Source organism: Bactrocera tryoni, chromosome 1 (genome assembly GCF_016617805.1).
Source record: "Bactrocera tryoni isolate S06 chromosome 1, CSIRO_BtryS06_freeze2, whole genome shotgun sequence".
In the NCBI taxonomy this organism is placed as follows: domain Eukaryota; kingdom Metazoa; phylum Arthropoda; class Insecta; order Diptera; family Tephritidae; genus Bactrocera; species Bactrocera tryoni.
Window position 1 is genome coordinate 68233090 of NC_052499.1, and position 23468 is coordinate 68256557.

General features: G+C 32.8%; 1 protein-coding gene across 4 annotated transcripts in view; it reads right to left on the bottom strand.

Annotated features, from left to right (window-relative positions):
* The window catches only part of LOC120766575 (complexin), a 215084-nt gene that overhangs the window by 113735 nt on the left and 77881 nt on the right, over positions 1 to 23468 (bottom strand). For 2 of the 4 annotated variants that reach the window (XR_005704603.1, XM_040092168.1), the window contains exon 2: positions 4617 to 4628. The exons of the other annotated variants lie outside the window; for them this stretch is intronic. Coding sequence is in view for 1 of the 2 variants with exons in the window: in XM_040092168.1 (XP_039948102.1) it covers positions 4617 to 4628 (12 nt within the window). In the remaining variant the exon portion in view is untranslated. The remainder of the gene's footprint in view (positions 1 to 4616; positions 4629 to 23468) is intronic. 4 annotated transcript variants of the gene reach the window in all.

Sequence of the window (23468 nt, forward strand, 5' to 3'; positions counted from 1 at the left end):
CTATATTTTCGAGAGCAATAAGATATTTGTAGCTTTCATTTTTGGGAAAGCTTTCATGGCTTTCATATTAGAAAGTGTTTGCATAAAGTAAGTTCAGTGGAAATATTAAGGAAACATAACTGCATTTTTACTTATGAAAGCTGCTTCCAGATGTTGAGCTTTCATATTTTTCACTTATTTAAATATAATTGTGTGTTTTTTTTTAGTTTAGACAAAACAAAGTATTCAAATTCTTCCTTCTGGAAGTAAGTTCAAAGCAAATATCAATACAATAATCCGGGCTTTCACTAATAAAAGCTTTTTCTAAAAATTGAGCTTTAATTTTTTTTTACAATTTCACCATTTAAATGTAATTGTGTTTTTTCTCGAAGTTTTGTTAGACTCGAACATAACTCGAATAGTCAAAGAAGGTCGATTTTTCTAAGACAGCATCAGTTCAAAGTTCATATCAATACAGTACATCCTTATACTTACACTTAGAAAGCTACTTTTAAACATACTTGTATTTCAGTACAAAATTCTATACACTAACACAAAGACACATACAGTTATTTACAATAGAAATACACATAGTAGTATTGGATGCTTATTTATACTTTACCTCATTATGAATGACGTTGTTTGGATTGTTGGATTTGTTGTTGTAGTAGTAGTAGTTGTTGTTGGTAGTAGATTGTAGTTGTAGAGAAGGTGTTGTTGTAGTTGTAGTAAATGGTAATAATCCGCATATATATTTGTTAATCGGTAGTATTAGTAGTAGTAGTAACGGTAGTAGTAGTAGTTGTAGTAGAAGTAGTAGTAGAAGAAGAAGAAGCAATTCAACAAAATCGGCAAAAAGCAAAAATTAGAGTCAAATTAAGAAAGAAATATAAAAATAGAAAAGTCTATGAAAAACACATTATTTCACAATTTTCTTATGCAAAAAGTTTCGCATGAGTTTTCATGATTTTTAATTTTTTTTTTTACTTTTTTTTTCAATGAAACGATTTGCATGGTTTTTAATTTTTTGCATTGATTTTGAATAAGATTATATCTTAGAATACAAAAAAATATTTTTCGATACAATTTTGTAATGAAAATATCTTTATTTATTTAACTACGATTTGGTTTAGTAAGTAAATGAAGCGTGAGTTAGTAGAAATGCATAAAGCTTTTTCGAAAATAACGGTTAAGTTAGTAAGTGAATGCACAAAAAAAGAAACTCGAAAAGTTAGTAACAATCAAAAACAGACGAAAAGTGAAAAAAATTGAGAAAAAAGTTTTGAAATATGCTAAGCATCCAGAAAAAAGTGATAGTAGTAGAAGGTGGCAAGAAAAAGTGAAAAGTGAGGAACAAGAAGGGAGCGAGAAAAGTGGGTGTGTATTAAGTGAAAATAGCGGTAGTACAAAATATCAACAAATATGAACTAATACAATGGAACAAAACTTACAAAACTCAACATAACGGCAATTGAACGCATCAAGAAATACACGCAAACAAGTGAAAGCTTCAAAGTTTTTCAACTAGTAATTGCAATAAACGCTAAAATTTCACAAAAATATTAACGCAAGCCAATTAGTTAAAAACATATCAAATTTTAATACGAAATCAAGGGCAACAGCGCAACAGAGTTGTAAAAAGAGCCAACAACAAAACTAAAATAAAAACAAATTGGCGATAGTGAAAGAGTGTAAAGAGTAGGAGCGGAAAAATGCTAAACACAAACTGCACTTACAAAATGAAAAACAAGTCGCAAACTTACGAAAAGTGTACGGCGTTTTGTTTATTGTTGTTGGTAGTTTCGGAGTACAAGTGACATTTGGTGTGTGTATTAGTTTGCGGTGGTTTCAAGTGTATGTAAGTGGGTGTGTGTACGGCAAAGCCAAGTTAAGGGAGCTCGTGCATTTTAAAGCTTGATATTTGTTATGTTTTTGTGCCTAAGCTGCTGGACAGCATACATTATATTTTGTTGCATACTTTTGTGCGAGTGCTGCGGGTTGGCCTTGCAATTTATGTACATAGTAAGTGGGTATATGCGATTGAGTTATGAAAATCTTATATTTTTATATTCACATATGTATTTTTTTTTACTGATATGAGAGGTTGCTATGTAAAATGTAAGTTTATACAAAATATATTAACGGAATAGTATGTGAAAAAATTTATATACAATAATAAGTAGAATAAAACTATTTTCTTTATGCTTTATGACATGTGAAACTTTATGAATATATTTTAACCCTAAGAGGCCCTAAATCGACAGTTGCGCATAGAATTTTCTTATTTAAATTTATAACTTTTTTTTTATTATAAGCCTTGAACTTGTATTTACTTCTTAATATTTTTCTTTGCTATTTCTTTTTTATTTTATTGCAATGCTATTTTCAAATTACATAAAAAAGAGATCTGTGGTAATTTCCTTTTTAACCACAAATAACCAGAGCTTTGGAGCTTTAAGCTATATACTGTTTTTTTTATTTAAATTTATTTAGTTCTCTAAAATCCGCGTTTTGAGCTTTTGGTGTGAAACTTCAACTTGTAGTTTCAAACCAGCTTTTTGCGATTTTTTAAACTTTTTTAATTTTTATAAATCTTCATGAAAGCTTAAAGCTTCGATGTACTATTATAAAACGGTTGGAATCAGTCATTAGCATAGCAGTTACAGAGATCTATGGTAATTTATATTTTAACTACAAACCAGAGCTTTGAAGCTTTAAGCTACATATATGTCGTCTAAACATGCTCTAATCAACATTTTGTTATAGTTTCTTAGTCAAAAACTTGCACTTTGAGCATACGAGTTTTATGCGTGAAGCTTAAACTTGTAAACTGTTTTTAAGAAAAAAGCTGCAGAAAATAAATGTATATGTTATATGCAAAAGCTTCTCGATTTCTCTGCATACAAAATGAAAAACCACTGCTCCGTTTCTTCAGAGAGAATACTTAACGCGGAGCTAGAAAACATCGCTCCTTTTTTGCTATATCAAAAGCTCATTATACTATAAAACTTTGAAAGTTTTAAAACCCTCCAAATGAACGTAGAGCTTACTAGAATCAAACTAAACGGCTAGAAGTAAATCAAATTCAGTATTCTTAAACCGTATGAAAACTATTCTAATAAAAATTTCACTTAAAAACTTGTGAAAGCGTAAAGCTTATCTCAAAGCTCAAAAGTTTTGCGTTTGTAAATTAAGTTTTTTTATATTAGAATCGTTAGAAATATTTTCTTTAGCATTTTAAAGCTTTTCTTCATAAAGTTTCGTTGCTTTATTTTCATAGCAATATTTTCATAATAAGAACTGTAATTTTTTTTTTGCTGCGTCGAAAGCTCATTTAAAAATTTGAGAAAGCTTGACGTTTTCTGAAAGCTTTTATAAGTTTTGCTTTTGTAATTTTGTGTATTTTAAAAATTCAAGTGCTGTTTTGCTCATTTAAAAATTTGTGAAAGCTTAAAGCTCAACTGAAATCATTTAAAAGCTCAACAATTTCGCTTTTGTATACATATAAAATGGTCTAATATTAATAGTGATAGGCTTTGATTATAAGCTTTCTCATTTTGTGTTTTGCTGTTGTATCAATTAGGTCTGTATAAATTTTCGTGAGGTGTAAATGTGTGCGTGTTCTCTGATACTTATTCGGTGTAAAAAAAGATCTGAATTTTAGCATAACTGCATGCAAATTGAAAGTCGAAATTAAACACAATTTTTACGCGAACTCGAAGTATGAGCGCATTGCCAACATTTCCTTGATAATATGATAATTCAGCAAATAAATTAAGTTGGAATGCAACCATGTGCAAGTAAATACTTTTTAATATTATTTCGGTTGTGCGCTTCTATTGTTGGATTTACGTAAAATTTTTGTAGCAAAAATGCCATAACAGTTTGTGCGAAAAGTGCGTTTCAATGTGCAGAAGCAAATAAATAAATATGATTATTATTAGTTTATTGAGTTATATAAAAATTGTAAATATTTAATTAAGGGCATTTGTAAATCATTGCAATGCGCTTAGTTATTTAGCTGTTTACCCGTGTGTGCGTAATTTTTTTGTCTATTTGTAATTATTATGCACATATTTGTGGTTCAACTAAGCCAACTAATGCATTTAAATGGAAATTTTCATTAAATTGATTTGTGATGTAAAATTTGTGCAACAACAAATAGTGTAAATATTTCGTTTAAATCAAACATTCGCAGGCCGATTTTCATTATTTGCAAATTTGGTTCTAAATTTCACTGATGAATAGATCTAATTGAAATTTTAAATTATGAAAAGTGTAATTGGTTGCCATTGTTAGCTTTCTCTTTTGTCGTTAGCTTCAACTAATTTATTATTCACTTCAACGCAATCAAAATGGAATCGAAAACAAACTAATGCACTTTGGTGGTTGAAAAAAATGCGGTTAGCGTTATAAAAATTGTGTTTGCTTTGGTTTTGGAAAATGTTCGCAATGTATGGTATAAGGATGCCATATGCAAAAATGCTTATAAATTTGAATAAAAATTGTTTTCTCCATTACTTTCGGTTCAAAGTAAATGCGATATTTTTTATATGAAAATGCACTATAATATTTACTTGTTATTGTTGCATATTTATGTTATAAAAAAAATTTAATAAAAGTAGAAAAGAATTTACCGCCGGCAGCATCTGTTGTGCGTGTTTGAAAATACAATATACAGAAAATAATTAGTTAACACTTCAAATCCTCAACCGTACGTTGTTGTGTAATCATACATATTTATGTACATAATTACATAAATTTACAAGGATCGTATACACGTATATGTCACATAAGATTTAAAATTATATTTTTTATGAGATTTTTTGGTTGGCGAGGTGGCTTGGGTATGTGAATTTGATGGATGCTGGTTGGAGTTAGAACCTTAAAATGGTTGACGCGCAGTAGAGGATGAACGATTATTGACGCTTTTGAGGCTTGGTCCTAGAAAATAATTAACTACTAATTTCCCTGAATATTTTCGCAACCAGTTTTGAAAGGTTTTCAGTAAAAGTGGTATGAAATGTGGATGTGTAGGTGCCTGTAAGTGTAACTGTCTGAGTTGAAAGTATGATATAAAAGTATGAAAAACTATGTGTTTACCGCCTTTCATGTTTATTTGTTCGTTTATTTCATGTTTATTTGTTCGTATAGCTAACCGTTAAATTGTTTATATTTAATCATATATACGACTTATTTATTTGGTTATATTTCTTATTATAGATATACATATCTTTTGTCAAAAAATAATTTATTCCTAAGGAACACTAGAATATATCATATACACATACATATATATATAAAAGTTTTAGTTATGTAATAAGCTAAAATATTTTTATGAATAGATATCTAGAGTGAGCAAAGGATTTTCTATTTTTTTTTTTACTTTTATTAAGAATCAGGTGTTGGCGTTATAGCTGGTCAGGACGGTATCACTTTTCGTATATAAATATTAGGTGAAATGTTTAAAAAAACTTGATATACTTACATATTTATTTAAAGATATATATACATATGTATCGCGTAGTGGCGGAAAAAGGTCTATAGAACTGAAGAAAGTCAGTCATATAGACTATATATCAACCTATTCCTTCCTTTTTTTAAGACTGATTAAAGTGATTAACAGAGACAAATGATTTGGTACAATGATCTACTGGTTTTTTGGTTTGATCTGAAATTGGACCACAGATTTATTTTCGAAATCCTATAGAGTTGAATGTAAGCTCAACCACCAATATTGTCTTCCATTTTAGAGCAGAGTGTGAAGTCGAGGTGAACAAGGCGTTGAGACAAGCATTCACACAGATAGATACAAACTAGTTAATGAAGTGGGAGGTGGTGTCTTTTTAGCAAAACTAGATAACAAAATCGTCATCTGTCTACCAGAGTACTACAGTGTCTTCCAAGCGGAGATCACACCAATTAAAAAAATTTAGTGTGTGCTCACAAAAGGGAATATATTTATTTATACTTATAGCCAGGCGGCTTTGCGTTAATTAAAGTTTTTAAGGGTTTCGGCGAGGTGAGTGAAAAAATGATTTCAACACTTAGTGGATCTAATATCCTATTTTACAATAAGCCTGCAATGAACGTAGTTATATCTCTGGCAACTGTGAATCGGATGATATAGCCAAAGCCGGTGCCACCCTATATAGCTTTTAGACTCCGGAAAAGGGGGAATTTAAAATTATGGCATAGTCTCAGTGGAGTCAATCTTTGATTGGGTAAACAAGCAAACAGAAGTGACATGCATGGATTATGGGCCTAACATTGCGACTATTAAAACATAAAAATAATAATAATAGAACTGTTGTAGGAGTGCTGACAGGTCAATGAGTAATTGGTAGACACGCCAGCAGACTAGGTGCTCTCTATGTACAATAGTAATAATACTTATATTGTGAAAATCAAATATTATCTCTTCTTGAAAACATTTTACTCGCATTAAAAACTCTAAGCGAAATATTAATCACTGCCATATTATTTATTAAGATAAAAGACCGCAAAAATCAAGCTCAGAAATATTTTCATAAAATTACTTGACACTTACATATGAAATATTCTAATTTATAACATTTCCATAAACATATATGAAATACATTTTAACGTCTAAATTTATGACATAAAATAATCTACACTAAATTACTATACAAGCGAGAAGCTAAAACTCATTTAAATTGATAACTATCAGATTTATATATGTATACACAATATATGCTCCTAACTACATAACATATGTATGTGCTCATTAATATACATACATGACAACAAAAACAATATTTACTCTCACATTGCAGATATAGAAGTTGTAATCCTTGCTAAAATATTTTACTCGCAAATAATGCCTGCCCTACTTACATACATATTTACGACACACTAACACTGCGCTGCTGCAATCTGGCTTAAATTTAGATTTAATATTACATACATATTTATACGAATTTGCAGCCTCCAAACAAAAGTGCATTGGTAGCCTTGCAATTACATTGCATATAAGCAAATATGTATTATGTGTGGGTTGTATGTGTGTATGCATGTGTGCTTTGTGAGTTTAATAACTGCGTGTAAAGTATCCACCTGCATAAGTCCACACAATATATACGCTCCTATGTTAATTCAAATGTGCATATGTATGTGTATACTTAGGTATATGTTAGCATTTCGTGTGTACCTTTATATATGTTTGTGGATCAAGTGTTAAGCAGCGACCTGCATTGCCGATTTGTTTGCCTGTATTATGTGTGTTGTACGTATGTGTGTGCTTGGGTAGGCATTTGCTCATACATTGAAGGTAAGTTGGCAAAATATTTACTAGCAAGAGAATACCCTGTAGGAAAAACTGAAAAGTACGGCAATTTTTTCGAAATAATTACTTTTTTTTTTTGGTGTTATGTTTAGCACTGATTTAGAATACAGATTAACTAAATTTGTGTTCTCACATTTTCCTACTGTATTTTTAACACTTACGAAAAAATATTCTTTAAGGAAAATCACTAGACTTTTGCTAATAAAACATAATTTTGGAAGACATTTCGCCTCATTAGCGCACTAATTTAGTAAACAGTTTAATATATTGAAATTTGGGGCAAGAGAATTGATGTGATATTATAATTTTTAATTATTTTGTACAAACATATACTTGAAGTTTAAAGGGACAGTGAATTATCTGCATATACATATGTCTAGTATTAAGCTCTCAAATGTTGACAAAAGTTAAATTGTGATCAAAATTTGAAAAAAAGTAAGAAAAAATATTACCATCGGTTATTCAATGGCTATAATAATCTTTTGAGTGTTCAGTTTGTATGAAAGCTATAAGCTAAAGTAATCCGACATCTACAGTGCCGATAAATTGCCTTTTGATTAGAAAAGGACATGAACGAAATTTCATATCGTTATCCCAACAGCTAAAGACTAAATCGACATTATACATATATCTTCAAGGGTTTCCAAAGTTTCTTTCTAGCTAGGTCACACTTCATTGCAAACTTAATACACTTTTTTCAGGGTACAAAAAGAGCACAACTCTAAGTTACAAAAACTTTTTGTGACGATAAGAGAGTAATACTATAAGTAAAGTGAACCTTTCTGAGATTGTATATCTGGGACTGCCATTAGGTATATTTTATCAAAATCTCCTTGAAACTAGCAAATTTATTCCAATACTGACTGAATAAGTATATTTTTCAATATTTTCCTACAGGGTATTTTCGTTTTGATGCCTACACGTGTCTATGTGTGCGTATATGAGCATGAATGTGAGCCCAAATGAAGGTAGGGCTTGGAATTGGGTCGAGTGTGGCCTTATCAGTACCAAAAGCTATACCTAATAGTGGGTTCTTTTGAGTATAGCATTCACACGCACACACCACAACACACATGGACATCTATATATGTGTGTATAGCCATATGCCATGTGTCTTTCATTGTTTTTGCTAGCACTTTTGCCCTACAATGGCTTCATATATGTGTAGCACACTTGCGCTGTTATACTTGCTTTTGTTGTTGTTCGGTCAACAATTCGGTTGGCGAATAAGTGGTCATGTCAAATGTTTGAACCACTCGACGCAGCGACTTTACGCCGGCAGCGATAACAGCAACAACAACAAAGCCGAAAGCGCAAGAACAAAAATCAAATAAACTAAATGACAGACAACGGCAACGATAAAAGCAGCTCAACAACGCGACAACAACAGCAACAGCAACAAGAACAACAATAACAATAGTTATAAGAACGACAACAACAAGAATGGCAATAGCCATAATAGAATTGTGCTATCGTGTCGAGTTCAGTGCAGTTGTCGAGTCAAGTAAAGTTGAGTTAAGTTGAACTGAGTCAAGTTGCATCACCGTTGCAGGTGCAGTATGGCAAATGACAACTGGCAATTCGAAACCGGCGGTAAGTGCGATAAGTGTTGCACGACAGTGTCGCACGAATGTGTATCATGTGTGTGTGAATATAGTGTACCATATGTGAGTGTGTGTGAATAGGTGGGCGCTACTGACACACTTATTTGCCTGGCTAATAAACCTACATATACATATACATAAACTAACAGATACACACATACATATAATACAAATACATACACATATGTATATTTGAAAAATTCTATAGCAGCCTTTGAGGGGTCAATTTCAATTGCGTGAAATGAAAGTAAGCAGCTCGGTTGGCGGCGCTCTACAGTCCATCTGCTGCACAAAACAATACACCCACACATACATATACGCAGAGCAGGGTGTATATGTGTAAAGAGTATAGCAACAAAGTTAGTCTTTATTATGAGTGCTATTGTTTGTATTGCATTCGAATGGGCTTCCTCGCCTTGTTGTTGTTGCGATATGCTGTTGCTACTGTTTTTGTATACGTGACTGCGTTTTCTGTTTCTCACATATCACCCACGTTTGTTGACCACTTTTAAATTACCCTATTCATTACTTTTTGATGACATGTTACTTCCCATTTTCACTAGAAAAAAGTAGAATCCCAGTGCTGCGCTTTGGGAACACAAATAATTGGGTTATGTGAAAGTTGCGTGCTTTTGTGCTAGTTACAAAGTCAATACTTTGACGCCTCGTATTATGAAAAGCTTTGCAAAAAAATATCCTTAGCCTGGTTGTGAACTTAAATTTCCGAATCATGGTTCAAAGCTTTGCTATACTATTATGCGAAGATCGTTTCTATAAAAACCGATACCGAATTTGTCTTACTTTAGAAGAAACGACGCTTAAAAAATAGGTTGCTTAATAGTTTCAGCGGTTAACCTTGAGGTAAAGTGGTTGTTTGACCAAATCAAATCGATAGGCTTCTAAAAGTATACAGTAGACTGGGAGCTACTTGGTAGACACATAAACTTTCGAGGACGATCGGTACTGCTTTCTACTCTAAAAGGTCTCTTTTTGAATGTTATTCATGGTACCAATAGATTAATTCATTTATATATTAGTTGCGTTATAAAATCAACAAAAAAATGGCTAAACATTTAATAGTGGAGGCACACAAATTTAAATCCTGCTGTATCGTCCTCCACAGCTTCTAAAAATCGAATTAGATATATTTGTCACCCTAATGAAAATAAACGAACTTCTTGTCTTTCCTATTCGCTTTTCTTGGCTCTTTTTATACTCTAGAGCACCACTGAAGTTGAAAAATGGAGCACTGTGAGAGACTAAAGCATGTCAGGACAGTTTTCTAAACAAAGAATTGAGAGTTTCTGAAGCTTGTATTAAAGGTAACTATTGAGAAATAGCCTGCGTGCGGTTGGGTTGTCAAATATGTCATCTTAGCTGTAGTCCCTTACTACAAAGAGAATACAATTCCTATTCTAACTTCAACAGATACCAGCAACTATTACTTTAACATACATCCGTCAAAGGTATTCAAATAAATTTTCCGGCTAACTGTTCATCGATAAGCCTTTCAGAACTAAAACAAGTTAAGAATGCATTTGAAACCTCTACACTTGACACAGAAGTGTCTTGGGAAGAAGTGTTGCCAACGAGATTTCAAATCTTAAGCGTTAGCATGAAAATATATTTAACGTAATAAAAATTATCATTTAAATTTATTGCTGAATATATGAAATAGCCGACTTATACTGCTCTACATTTTTCCTTTCACTATTTAGTTAAACTCCTCACTATATAGGTTATACATATACATATATATCTTTGTCTCACTAACTTCTTATAAAAAAATTTTCGTCAAATATCACTGATTCACCTGGCAACTTTCACCCATTTCATAGCTGCTCCATTGAAATGCAAAAGAAATATATATTTTTTTTTATCATAAGAGCGTCTTCCTCTCTTTAACTGCACTCCAAAAATAATTATGCCGAAAGCATTTTTTCGTTTTTGTTTACATAAATCTTTCATATTTCCAAGGCTTTATTACATGAATAAGGACGCGCTGTGAACAAAGTCATAAAAGTCGTTTTTTCGCTTACTGACTATCTTCTCTTGACCTGCCACATGCTTAATCCAGATAAGAACCATTGCATATATGCATATGAGCCACAGTATTCCGTTTGTTTGCGGCACAACGTGGCATTCAGACCATTATTTACGCTAGTCTGCTTGGTGGCGCTGTTCTGCTCAAGGCCGAGTGACACTCAAATCGAGCGCAGGCGGACAACAGCGCCAAATGCAGCAAGAGTTCAGGCATCGCGTGAATGCAGTAGCAATGGCGTGGACAACAACAACAGCAAAGGAAACCGCAAAAGCGATTCAGACAATTTCCATGCTTAACTTTTCAACTTTTTATTGTGATAGTTGTCGTTTTGTCATTTTCATTTCCATAACATTATTACTTTCATACACATAAAGACGCAGTGAGTTCGTATAGTTCGTAGACTTAAAATTTTTATTTTTAATTCCGACTTTTCTGCGTTCACTGGCACACCAGGTGCTCGTGAAATGCGACATGATGGAGCGCGTTCAATGAGTTGAAAGCTGAAAGGATATACGCCACTTCGGTGTGGATAATGAAGTGTGCGTTTCTATGTGTGTATTTGTCCGTGTGTGTGTGTGGATGATAGCGGTGAGTGTGTGCCTGTATTTTTTTATGCGCTTGCAGATAAAGGTTTGGTGAAAGTGGCGTTCATGGACGACGGTCTCATATGACTTACGTGACATACAAAGGGTAGATCCAAAGCATTAAATTATTAAATACCAGCTGTTAATATGTGTGATATACATAATTTAAGTAGGCACGTTGGTTTGGCATGTGTGTTTTTTTCGATTAGCTAATCGAAGTTGGGGTTTTTTGCCTTCACGTGTGCATGTGTATGTAATAGATGATGTAGCTACGTTTACGCTTACCTGCAAGAGAAAAGAGTGGAGAGAAAAATTGCATAATTAGTATGAGTGAATGCAAAAAGTTTCTAATTATTTTAATTTACTGAATGTAGTTTACGCATTATTAATGAATCAGCTACTTTTGCTCCATTTAAACACACACCCATTCAAACGCTTACACTAAAGTGCATAGAATACATGAGTATGTATGCTACCTTCAACATACACATACATATGTATGTATATACACATGTGTATACATACATATATATATAAAGATAGTAAAGGGAGCTGGAAAACGAAAATTGTGATGTTGGGTTAGCGAGAATTCCATGTATCGAGACTGGTCTTAAATGAACTAGTTGTGGACTAGTTGAAAATGGCTAAATGGTAACATTTAGAATAAAAAAAAGTTTTTCTATATTATATTTAAATTTTAAGTATATTATAATAATAATTTTCAGTTTTATAATAGGGATTCCAATATGCTCATTTGTGACCTGGTCTACGGAAAAGGGGCTTAGGTGTCAAAAAAAAGGAGAACAATTAATGAGCAAACGATTATTTTTAACAGCTTTTCCCAGAAAACTAGTCTTCACACGTAAGCTCCCTTTTCGTAGACCAGGTCACATATATGTTTATTTTATATATAATTTAAATATTTCGTTTAGTAATATATCCTTTCCGCCCATTGTATTATTGCACGGTCATCTCAACATTCTATTGCTTACCAGTTCCTACAATGTTGCTTACAAGTTCCTATATTTGTTCTTAAAGCTGTATAAGCAGCCCACTGTGCGAATTTTGCAGCAATATTTAAGCAACCGCTACTTACTGCCTAATCATCTAATTAGAATACAACAACAAACAGCAATCAGTATGATATGGACACAGGCAAACCGGCTCATGCACTCACACATCTCACGCATGGCTGCTGTACGCTTTCACTTAATTATATGTATATATAGATGCATGTGTAATTAACTATTTCGTCTTTACCCATCCTCTCATTAATAACAGAAGTAATGTAATTAATCTTCATCTAATTTCTCGGTATCATTTACGCGTTGCGGTAGTGACGAACATCAGACGGTTGTTAAACAAGTGTGATCCATGCATAAAATATGAAATGTAAGCAAGTATACATATATGAAGTACATATGTTTAATTAGGGCTAGAGTATTTTTGCTGGAAAGCCTATGTAGGCAATGTTAATTAGATTGTTTTGTGACCAACAAGTTTTAATAAGCGCTGATTTTTTAAAGCATTATATTTGAATCGTAAAAATGTAGGCGCAAAATATAGCTGATTGAGGTAAATCTTAAATATTTTTAACTTTCTAAAATATTACAAATTCGAAATTGCTTTCAAAAACATAAATGATATATCAGAAGTACAGAATACATGAAAATATTTCAAATTTCTTCTGAATTGACATTTTGGGATCGTTAACTGTTCAATGTTTATACTCTACAACATTTGCAAGCGATTTGGAAATTTTAAAAATGAAATATTTTTATTTTTTTTTTAACTGTTTTCGATGCAGTGATATTTTTTATTTTTGTGTTCAAAAAGAAAATTATCATAGTAAAAGAGAAGTTATTTAAACTATACAACAAAAGTAAGAAAACTTTTGATTACGTATACGCAGTGGCATTTCCTGTTATATCCCTAAAACTGCTATTTGGAAGAAATTTCTAAATTAATTGAATTTTGAAAACTGTCTTCTCAAAGTTTTGATAAATTGCAGCGGGCAGAGATACTAAATACCGCTAGTATGCACATACTATATATGAAATGTATATACAAGTATGTATACATATATATTTCCCTGCTCGGTTCTTTCGTCCACTGTCACTTTGAATTATTCCATTTAATTTTATTTTAATTTGCCCTCGAAATTTTGATAGAAGAAATAACAATGTTGAATTCCTTTCGAAAATTCCAAATTATATTAAAGTACCGTTGTTAAACGATACTTGTTTCTAACTCAAGTCTCTACATGATATGAAGGATTGAAATGTAGGATAGGAAGGGCTTTAGTTATTATGCTGAAATTAATTTGACTTAGCAAAGGGAAGAAAAAATAATTATTAGGATTTATTAAGTTAGTTCAGAAGTTCGGAACATACGAAAGATAATGTTGGAAACTCTATTAAAAGTATATACACAAGGTCAGCAAATTTCTCCCTCAGTTTTTGAGATATCGATCTAATATTTTGCAACCGTTTTTTTCTCTCAAATAAGCTACTCATTTGTCGAAATACACGATATCGTAAAGATGTCATACAAACTGAACGATCACGTATTTGTCCTTGAACGGACAACTTTATTATTTGACGAGCAATCTGCACGAAATATCGTATGGGTTATTGTTCAATGCGTCAAATTTTGAAAAAAAAACCGTGAAAAGAGAATCGACACGCACCACCCCTTCATCGATTTTTAAGCTGCTTTTGACAGCACGGAAAGGAGCTGCCGCGATGTTCGAATTTGGTATCAAAACTAATGCCTCTGTGTAAACTGACTTTGAGCAATACCGTAAGCTCCACCAGAATCTGAAATAACCTCTCCGAGTCACTCGATCCTAAACGAGGTTTCAGACAAGGCGACCCTGCTTCGTGCGATTTCTTCAATCTATTGCTGGATGATATTTTTCCAGTTGCTACTTCGAACTGAGTAGGCAATTGAGAAGTAAGGTCCTCTCTCGACGAACAAAAACCAAACTCTATAAGTGACTCATTATTCCAGTGCTGCTATATGGTGCAGAGGCATGGACGATGACAATAGCTGATGAGTCGACTTTACGAGTTTTCGAGTGAAAGGTTCTGCGAAAGATTTATGGTTCTTTGCGCGTTGGCTACGGCGAATATCGCATTCGATGGAACTATGTTCAGCGATGGAACTAGTTCAGCGAATTAAAGAGCAACGGCTACGCTGGCTAGGTCATGTTGTCCGAATGGATGAAAACACTCCTGCTCTGAAAGTATTCGACGCAATACCTGCCGGGTGAAACAGAGGAAGACCTTTACTCCATTAGAAACCAGGTGGAGAAGGACTTCTTATATCTGTATTTCGACTGTTTGAATCAGACCCTTTTCTAGGAGTTAGTATTTAAAGTATTTTATGAGTTGCATATTAAATTCGGTTGAAAATGACAAGACAAATTGTTAATAGAGTTAATAGATTAATAATATCATATATATTCCCTTCCAAATACCTCCTGGTATATAAAAGCAAAAGTTTGCTTGTTTTAGGCTGCTTATCTTGAATATAGCAGTGAGTCACACTAACCGCATATTCACAATTCATTGTGTCTGTTATCACTTTTTGACACGCTTTGTATAAATTTTTATGCATAGTTAACCCGATTAACAAAAAATCTTCCTCACACAAAGAATAAGCACTTAACATTTATTTTAAACTACAAGCAACAACCGCCCACACAGTAATCATTTTTCAAAGACAAACGGTTTTTGCACAAGTGCCTCTCTGTGCGGTTGATTCCGGAGTCAATTTTGTAGAATTGCACAAAACTTTTATCTACTTTGCACATGAACGCACTGTAACGAGGACAGCAAGTAAGCAACATTAAAATACATAAAGCATACAAATTTCTCAAAAAAAAAAAAACGTTTGTTAGTCACAAAAAAAATACAGCTATCTCGGCGTATGTGCACCGCGCACCACTACACGCATATTTGCGCACACGTGTGCATTTATTGAATGGTGAGCGTGTGTGTGTGATTTCGTTAAATAAATTATATTACATCAATTTCATTAATATTATCCTATTCTGCGTAGTGAAATGCCGAAAGCTGCTTGCTTTTGTCACGGAAATTGCATTTTCCAAGCGACTGAGCTTTTATTAAAATGAAGTCAGTCGTTGCTGCTGTTTTTTTTAGCAATTTCGAAATTGTTAAAAAGCGCTGTAATTCCATAAATTGTAAATTATATTGCTGAAAGCCTACTCAGTGGTTATTGAGCTCATTTCTGCGCAATCGTGTGTATGTGTGTGAGTGTGTGTGTGTGTGTGTGTGGGCTTATTCACTGAAGTGTGTGGCTTAATCCTTTGATTGCATTGCTGCGGTGACTGCGTGCAGCGTAATGCATGGATTGTTGTGGCAGCCGTTGAATTTTAATATTTTATTGTAGAGTTCAGGCGAATGTGATCAATTGTCTTTAATTAATATATTGCTTATACAAGTAACAACAAATTTTCTTATTTGCTGCAAAACTTATCTTAGAAATTTGCAAAGATATACCAGCTCGAATGCGTTCGTGTGTTTTTTAAATTAAATGTCATCGACTTTTGATTAAAAAAAAATTATTTAAATTGTCACTTTAATTACTTATTCATTGGTGCTGTGTATTTTTTAACACCTGCAATACTTTTTCATTAATACAAATTTGTTATACATAATTAAATGCAATGTGGCCGGCACATCCCGCGCCTGAAGAGTTCTACAATAAGCGCAAACTTAAAAAAAAAACTGCAAAAACTACAAATGCCCAATAAAAGCTCTTTATTATTTAATTAAAATAAACTGTGCGGAAAATTTTTTGTGCTCATAATTATTAATTTTATTTGCATACTACTTGCTTCCTTCTGGGTGTGTGTGTGCCGCATATTAAACTAAAGGCGTGTGTTTTAAAAAAAATAAGTAAAATCATTTAATTGAAATAAACGCCTGTAATATGATGAGCAAAGTTGTATTGCAAAAAATGCAACAAAAATATAATTATAATAATAAAGTATGTAGTTACGCAAACTAGTTATAAAGCAATAATGAGCAAATCGTTGGTTCCGTATACGCAATGGCGTTTAATTGGATTCGAGCAACTATTTTAATTATTACATTGCTTTCTGCATGCGCGTAGGAATTCGCAGTATTTTCCAACTATTAATCAAATTACTACGAAATAGTGGAGAATATGCAAATAGGCGAAATATTTATGTGCATTTGTGTGTCGCTCATTTTCATAATTGGTTCTTTTTTTTAATTTTTACATTTGCTATTTAAATTTCTTATTTAGTTTTCGGATCAGCTGTGAGCCAATGCATAATGTATTTGCTTAATAGAGTGAAAGTAAATTCAACAAATTTATAGCGTGAATATTGCAGCTTTTCACCAGTTTTTCTTAAAAAATACAGACAAAATAAACTGCGATAAAATTTCTGTGGCATGGACGTTCGAGCATTCTCTACTAATTGTCTAGTGCAGAAGTTTTTGAAAATAATTAAAAATATAAAGAAATGTTTAGAAGGTTAAAACCCAAGGCAAACGAAAGATAATCTATAAACATTAAAAAAAAAATAATTTACGGGTGATTTGAGGTCGGGAAAAGAAGGAAAGGGACTGAGTTTCCGGTAAAAATTCGAATTATATATAAAACGTTATATGGCAATGTTGTAGGTAATCGAATAATCTACATATATACAAGTATATGCTTTGTATACAGATTTATATTTATTATTATTATTTATACTTTTGTATACAAACTTTTTTCACATAACCTCAAAATTTATGTAAAAAATTTATAAACCAGTTTTTGGGATTTTTATTTCTATCTTGTTAGGCAATTATAAATTTTTTTTTACCTTAGCAGTGTATATATTTTTAGAAAGATAAAAGAGATTTCAGCAATAAAAAAGTATACTCATATTAAAAAAAAAGCGAAATTTTTAAATAAGAATTTTTATTCATTCAAATTAGAGTTTTCATTAGGTCAATATAAAGAGAAATATTAAATATTTATTTTAAATTAAAAATAATAGAGTGTGCCTGGGACATCAGAAGGTAAGTTTATACGAAACTTTGCGAAAGAAAAAATATTTTTCAATATAAAAATATACTCTGTCTGGTCTATAAAGTTATGATTTCTGCCTTTTGAGTACATTTCATTATGGTAAAATTTTCAGACCGAAAATTTTTTGGGCTGAATAGATGAGAATTTCACCTATGGATTTTCTTGCCACAGAAATGTAATGGTAGCTGAGAGAGTTAACAAATTTTTGAAAGATCGCTTTGGTAAACAGTAGTTCAATGCATGAACTGGAATAAGAGGCGACTTGTTCAAAAGTACAAGAGAAATTTGGACAATCACAAGCGGAGAAAACTTATTACTTTACGTAAGTCACACTACTGAGTATTAGCAGACTGATTTGGTAAGAATAAATATCCCGGCAATTAAAAAGTGGCCAATTAACATAACTATGACAGACGATGATGCTACAATTATTTCTATCAGCGAAAAGCGCTCATCGGTGTATCGACATATTGTCTAGGATATGAGCCGAATACGCCACCACGTATGTATAAACTGGCGCTCTGTGAGACCATGGGTCGCGTTAAATGTTATTCATAAACGAAAGATTTGTCAGATGAGACATTTTTGAGAATCCTAATCGAAATATTGTAATATAAATTTTTTCGAAAGCAAAGTTCCACGGAAGATTTATGCACCTTCGCGCATTGACAACGGCAAATACCGCAGTCGATGGAAGGATGAGATATACAAGTACATACGACATGTCAAAGTATTAAAGAATCAAGTGATGGCTGCTACGCTTGATAGTTCATGACATTCGAATAGATGAAAACACTTCAACTCTGGGAGTATTCGACACAGTACCCGTCGGGGGAAACAGAGGAAGACCTCCACTTCGTTGGAAAGACCAGGTGGACAAGGACCTGACTACACTTGAATATTTGGTGAGTATTACAAAGTATATTATATTCAAAGAATCTTCAAATGAATAAGTTAACGTTTTGCATTTTTTATTACTATTCCTTTATTCCTGCCTTGTGCGAGAGTAAAGCGCTTCTTTAGTACATCGATTACAGTGCTTCTTGTCAAAAATTGTATAGTCTAAAGTCTTCAAATTCTTTGTCATTCCAAATATAATTTTATGACCATTTTATGTGCTTACTTTTGGATTTAAGAAAAAATAGTATAAGCTTTTAAATTTTTAAGCCATACTCATAAGCTCTATCTCTTTGAATAAACATACATAATTTCTCTAATAAATAATTGCAATTTAAATTAAACCAATATTTTAAGTTACTCTTATATTTTAACAAAGGATATATATAATTTCCATTATGAAGGATGCTACCATTTGCCAAAATTAGATTTCCACAAATTATGATAATACCCTGAGAGCACTTTTAGGCAGGCTTAGTATAACAATTAATTAAACATACACAAATATTAGCAAAGTGTCTTTCTCGCACACACAGACATGCCACATATGCATATTATTTACACACATGCATATACCATGCTCCTACACGTTTCCATCAGGTTGTGTTAATGATCGTCAAAAGCAAGGTATCTTGTCAGATATTTGCAATTAGTGCAACAATTAAGCGAATGTGCATGAGTCTGCATAAATTCGTCGAAATTTAGTAGAAAAAAAGAAGAATATGCAAAACAATGAAGAAAGGAAGTGCAAGCAGGAAAGGAGCGCATTTAATATAGCTGGTAACTTTGCCAAGTTGGCTGGTTTTCCGCAACCTACCCACCTACACTCTCACTTGTAGTTATGTAAATAAGTAAATATTTACAGTTCTCCATATATAAGTATATTTACTTTTATATGTATGTAAGCGTTTGCAGTAATTTATATGTTTGCTAAATGCAAACAAACTCAGCAAAGGTGTGCAGAAAACTGGTGCAGGTCGAGGGAAAGAAGCTACGCGGGTGGTGGAAAGACACGCGAAGGACGGGAGCGCGGTCTACAAGGAAGGGTAGTGAATCGTACAAACTAACAGTGACAGCGCAAATATTTGTGCTTAGAAAATAATAATATATTTGCGAAATGCAGTTCACTTGCTTTAATGAAAAGAAGACTAGTGTGGAACTAGTTCATTGCGGAGCAGATTTACTTTTGGTTATGTAAAAATATCTCTTCTTGTTTGAAAAAAATATTTTCTTTTTATAAAAGTTGCTAAAAAAATTCTCATCAAACGCTAATGATGAGACAAATGTACGAATTCAGAAAATATTCGTGCGTGCTCGTCTCTTTCTGCAACTTTTTGTGTTATTTTTTCATCTCCCTTCCGTAGAACTGGGTCTAGAATCACTAACTTGGGAACCAGTTACACATTTATGTTCGCCATTGAAGCCAGCTTATGAGGCACGTAGGTAACCCTGCTTTCTTGCAAATCTTAATTATGAATGCTTATATTCATACTATATGTGTATGTGTGTGTATGTATATACATATGGAGATGTGTCGTTAGAGTTGAGGTAAGTGGGCGCTTAGTCAAACATGTGGCATTTCCTTTATGTTTATGCACTCAGGAGTAATTAAGCAAGTATATTTAAGTATGCTTTTGTATATTACCATGTCTGTTTGTACGTTTGTGGTGATTTTAATTAAATTAACATGTGTTTGCTTCATTGTTGATTAACATTATAAAAGAAGTATTTCATTTCAACTACGCATTTGTTTATATATATATATATATATATGTATGTATATATGTATATATTTATACATACATATGTGTTCATAACTTCGCATTAATTTGCATTTGTATCAAAAGAAAGATAAAAGGGAAGCCTCAAAACCGCAATACAAAGTGATAGCACAACACTCCTTTGAATACACTTCTTCATATACATACATATGTATATGAAAGCATAATTATACGCGTGTAAATAAAATTAAAATTTTACTGAGATCTGCTCTTTTGTTATTATTTGCTTACAGTCTTGACTTAATACATTGTAAATTTCGAATTTGTTGATTGTGGTCTGGACTGTCATTCTTGAGTGTTTAGAGTGCGTTACAATAAAAAGTCATGGTTTCAGAATAGAAGAGAACAAAAATTTTGAAATTTTGTTTGATTTCCGAGAGAATTATTATTGGTATAAAATGTATTTTTTGTCGGATGAAAATATAGAAATGAGTTTGAAGGCTTTTCAAAATATATTTTTAATATTCTTAATTTTTTTGTGAAGAACTATAAATATATAAAAATATATACAGGGTTTTCCAATAAGAGTGATATGACTTCCTTAAAAAAAGCATAATATTTCTTAAGGAAATTCGAATGTTTTCTGTCTAAGATGAATTAAGTTCTGAATATAACATCATTTAAATAGCCTCCACGAATTTTTGCCGGAACGATTTCGTTGAACCCAATTTTCGAGTACTTTTTCTCATAAATCAAGTCGTTTGTCATGAAAGCCACGTTTAGTATTGACTTCTAAAATTTGAAGAGGATCTGGTTTAATGACCAATGACTTCAAATAACCCTAGAATAAGAAGTCTAATGTTGTTAAGTCACAACTTCTTGGTGACATAATCGAATTTCCAAACTTTTCTCGCAATAATTCGGTTGTTGCACATGCCATGTGGTACGTAGCCCCTTCTTGTTGGAGCCAGATTTTGTTAAGATCAACTTCTATCCATTGAAATTAAGGACTTTGTATATCTCGGAATCAGCATAAGTACCACCAGTAAGCTACGCCTGTAGATCAAGCGGAGAATAGCTCTTGCCAACAGGTGCTACTTTGTCATCGGTATGCAATTTAAAAGCAGATCTCTCTCTCGACGAACAAAAATTAAACTCTATAAGTCCCGTTCTATTTTACAGCACGGAAGCATGGAAGATGACGACCCGAGATGTTTTTCGCAAGATCTTTGGAGCCGTCTGTGTGAACGATGAGCATCAAAGAAGATGGAACCGGGAACTATATGAGCTATATAGTGATATGGATATAGTTGAGCGCATAAAAATGCAATGAATGCGGGGGTTCGACCACGCCTTTCGCACGGAAGTTGATGCTCACCCGAAAAGCTAGAGGCAGCTGTCGAAGTTGGGGAGAAAAAAATCAAGATTTCAATCAAACCTATTGAGACATTATTTAAGACTCTGCTCATTTGTTGGAACCGCTGACATCGGACTACTATAGCACACAGTTCCCAGACAAATTCTTCGTTCAAAATCAAGTCTTTGTAAGGAAAACTTTTTTATTTTCATCATTGATCATTGCTTCTAGTATTACTGCTTATGGCAGCGGTATAAGCTCCGAATAAATTTTTAGCTGTCAGTATATACGGTATAGCTGCCATACATACTGATCTATCGAAGTCAAGCTTGAATTCCTTTGTATTTATGAGGGGTATTCTAGTTTCGCTGCAAATGAAGGTAACTTTTTTCTACTTCTTAAATGGCCTATTTTCGAAATAATCTTTAACTAAATTCTGGATAAAGCGTTTTTATTCAATTAGTCGAAACAAACACCATGGATTTCAATCATTAATGTACACAATCGGTGGGTTTTTGCTTGCCCACCAAATTTTTGTTATTTAATATTTTATTTATTAAAACAGGCATCAAGCTAACAATATCAGTTATCATAGGCGCACTGAAATTTAATTTTTATAAAAATCCTGCAACTACTCTAGCTATTAGCGAATACCAATGCTGCTACCTCCAGCGCCTAAAATGCCAACATACTCGTAGATATTTTTTGGTGAAAAACACATTGAAATTTATCCATCGTAGAATGTAGAATATGAATTTCGGAGAAGCTTAATAAAGAATAATATTACAAAATATTTTTAATACCAAAAAAAACTTTTTTATTTATTGTACAGAGTAATAATTCCTGCTTCGGAGTTAAAAAAAAGTAATGCTTTATGCTGTAGCTATATGAAATTATTATATACAGCGATTGTTCATTGGAATTATCTGACATTTTAGCTGAAATTTGCATGAAAAAGTGAATGAGAATTCATGAGCAGTGAACAAAGTTTGAAAAACCAAGTTTCGGCTACTTCAACTATCGTGGAATTTCCATATATTTACAACAAAAAATTTGATATTACTAATTGTCTGCTAAAATATTTATAGAATATAGAACTCTAAAAATTTAAATGGAAATATAGCTGTAGATTCCAAAAATAGACGAATCACGTCCAGGGCGGTCACCAACAACAACACGTCAATAAAATGAAGGTATTGATGCTTGAGAATCGATGATTAACCGTCAGAGATCTTACTGACATGTTGGAATTTAAAAAGGATTAGTAAAAGCCATTTTGATTATTTGGGCCTAAGAAAAGTGAAAGCACAGTTGGTTTCCAAATCACAAAATTTTTTCGAGAAACAGCATCACGTTAATCGCTGTGAAAAAAAAACTTTCCGACTGCCAGTGTATCATGAAAGGTATTATTAATGGCGATGAGTCTTGGATCTATGCTTACGATTCGGAAACAGATAATCAGTCGGCGAATATCGAAGTAAAGGTGATCGGAAAACGAAAAAACTATGCCAAAGCAGGTCAAACATCAAGGTTACGTTGAAAGTTTTTTTTCGATTATCGATATGCGGTGTACTCCCAATTCCTTTCGATTGGCTAAACAGTCAACAAGGACACTATTTGAGTATTATGCGTCATTCGCGCGAAGCTATTCGTGAAAAGGGTCCGGAATTAGTGGCTGATAATTCTGGGTGCTTGCATCACGATAAAACACCGTCGCATATTGCATTGATTCTTCGTAAATTTTTCGATAAATTTTCAACTAATATCCTGCCGCATCCATCGCATTCGCCTAATTTAACTCCATGTGACTTCTGGCTATTCAGCAAACTCAAACAACCGCGCCGGGAAAACCGGTTTGAAGCATTGAAGACATTGAAGACATTAAACGTGAATCGATATGGGTC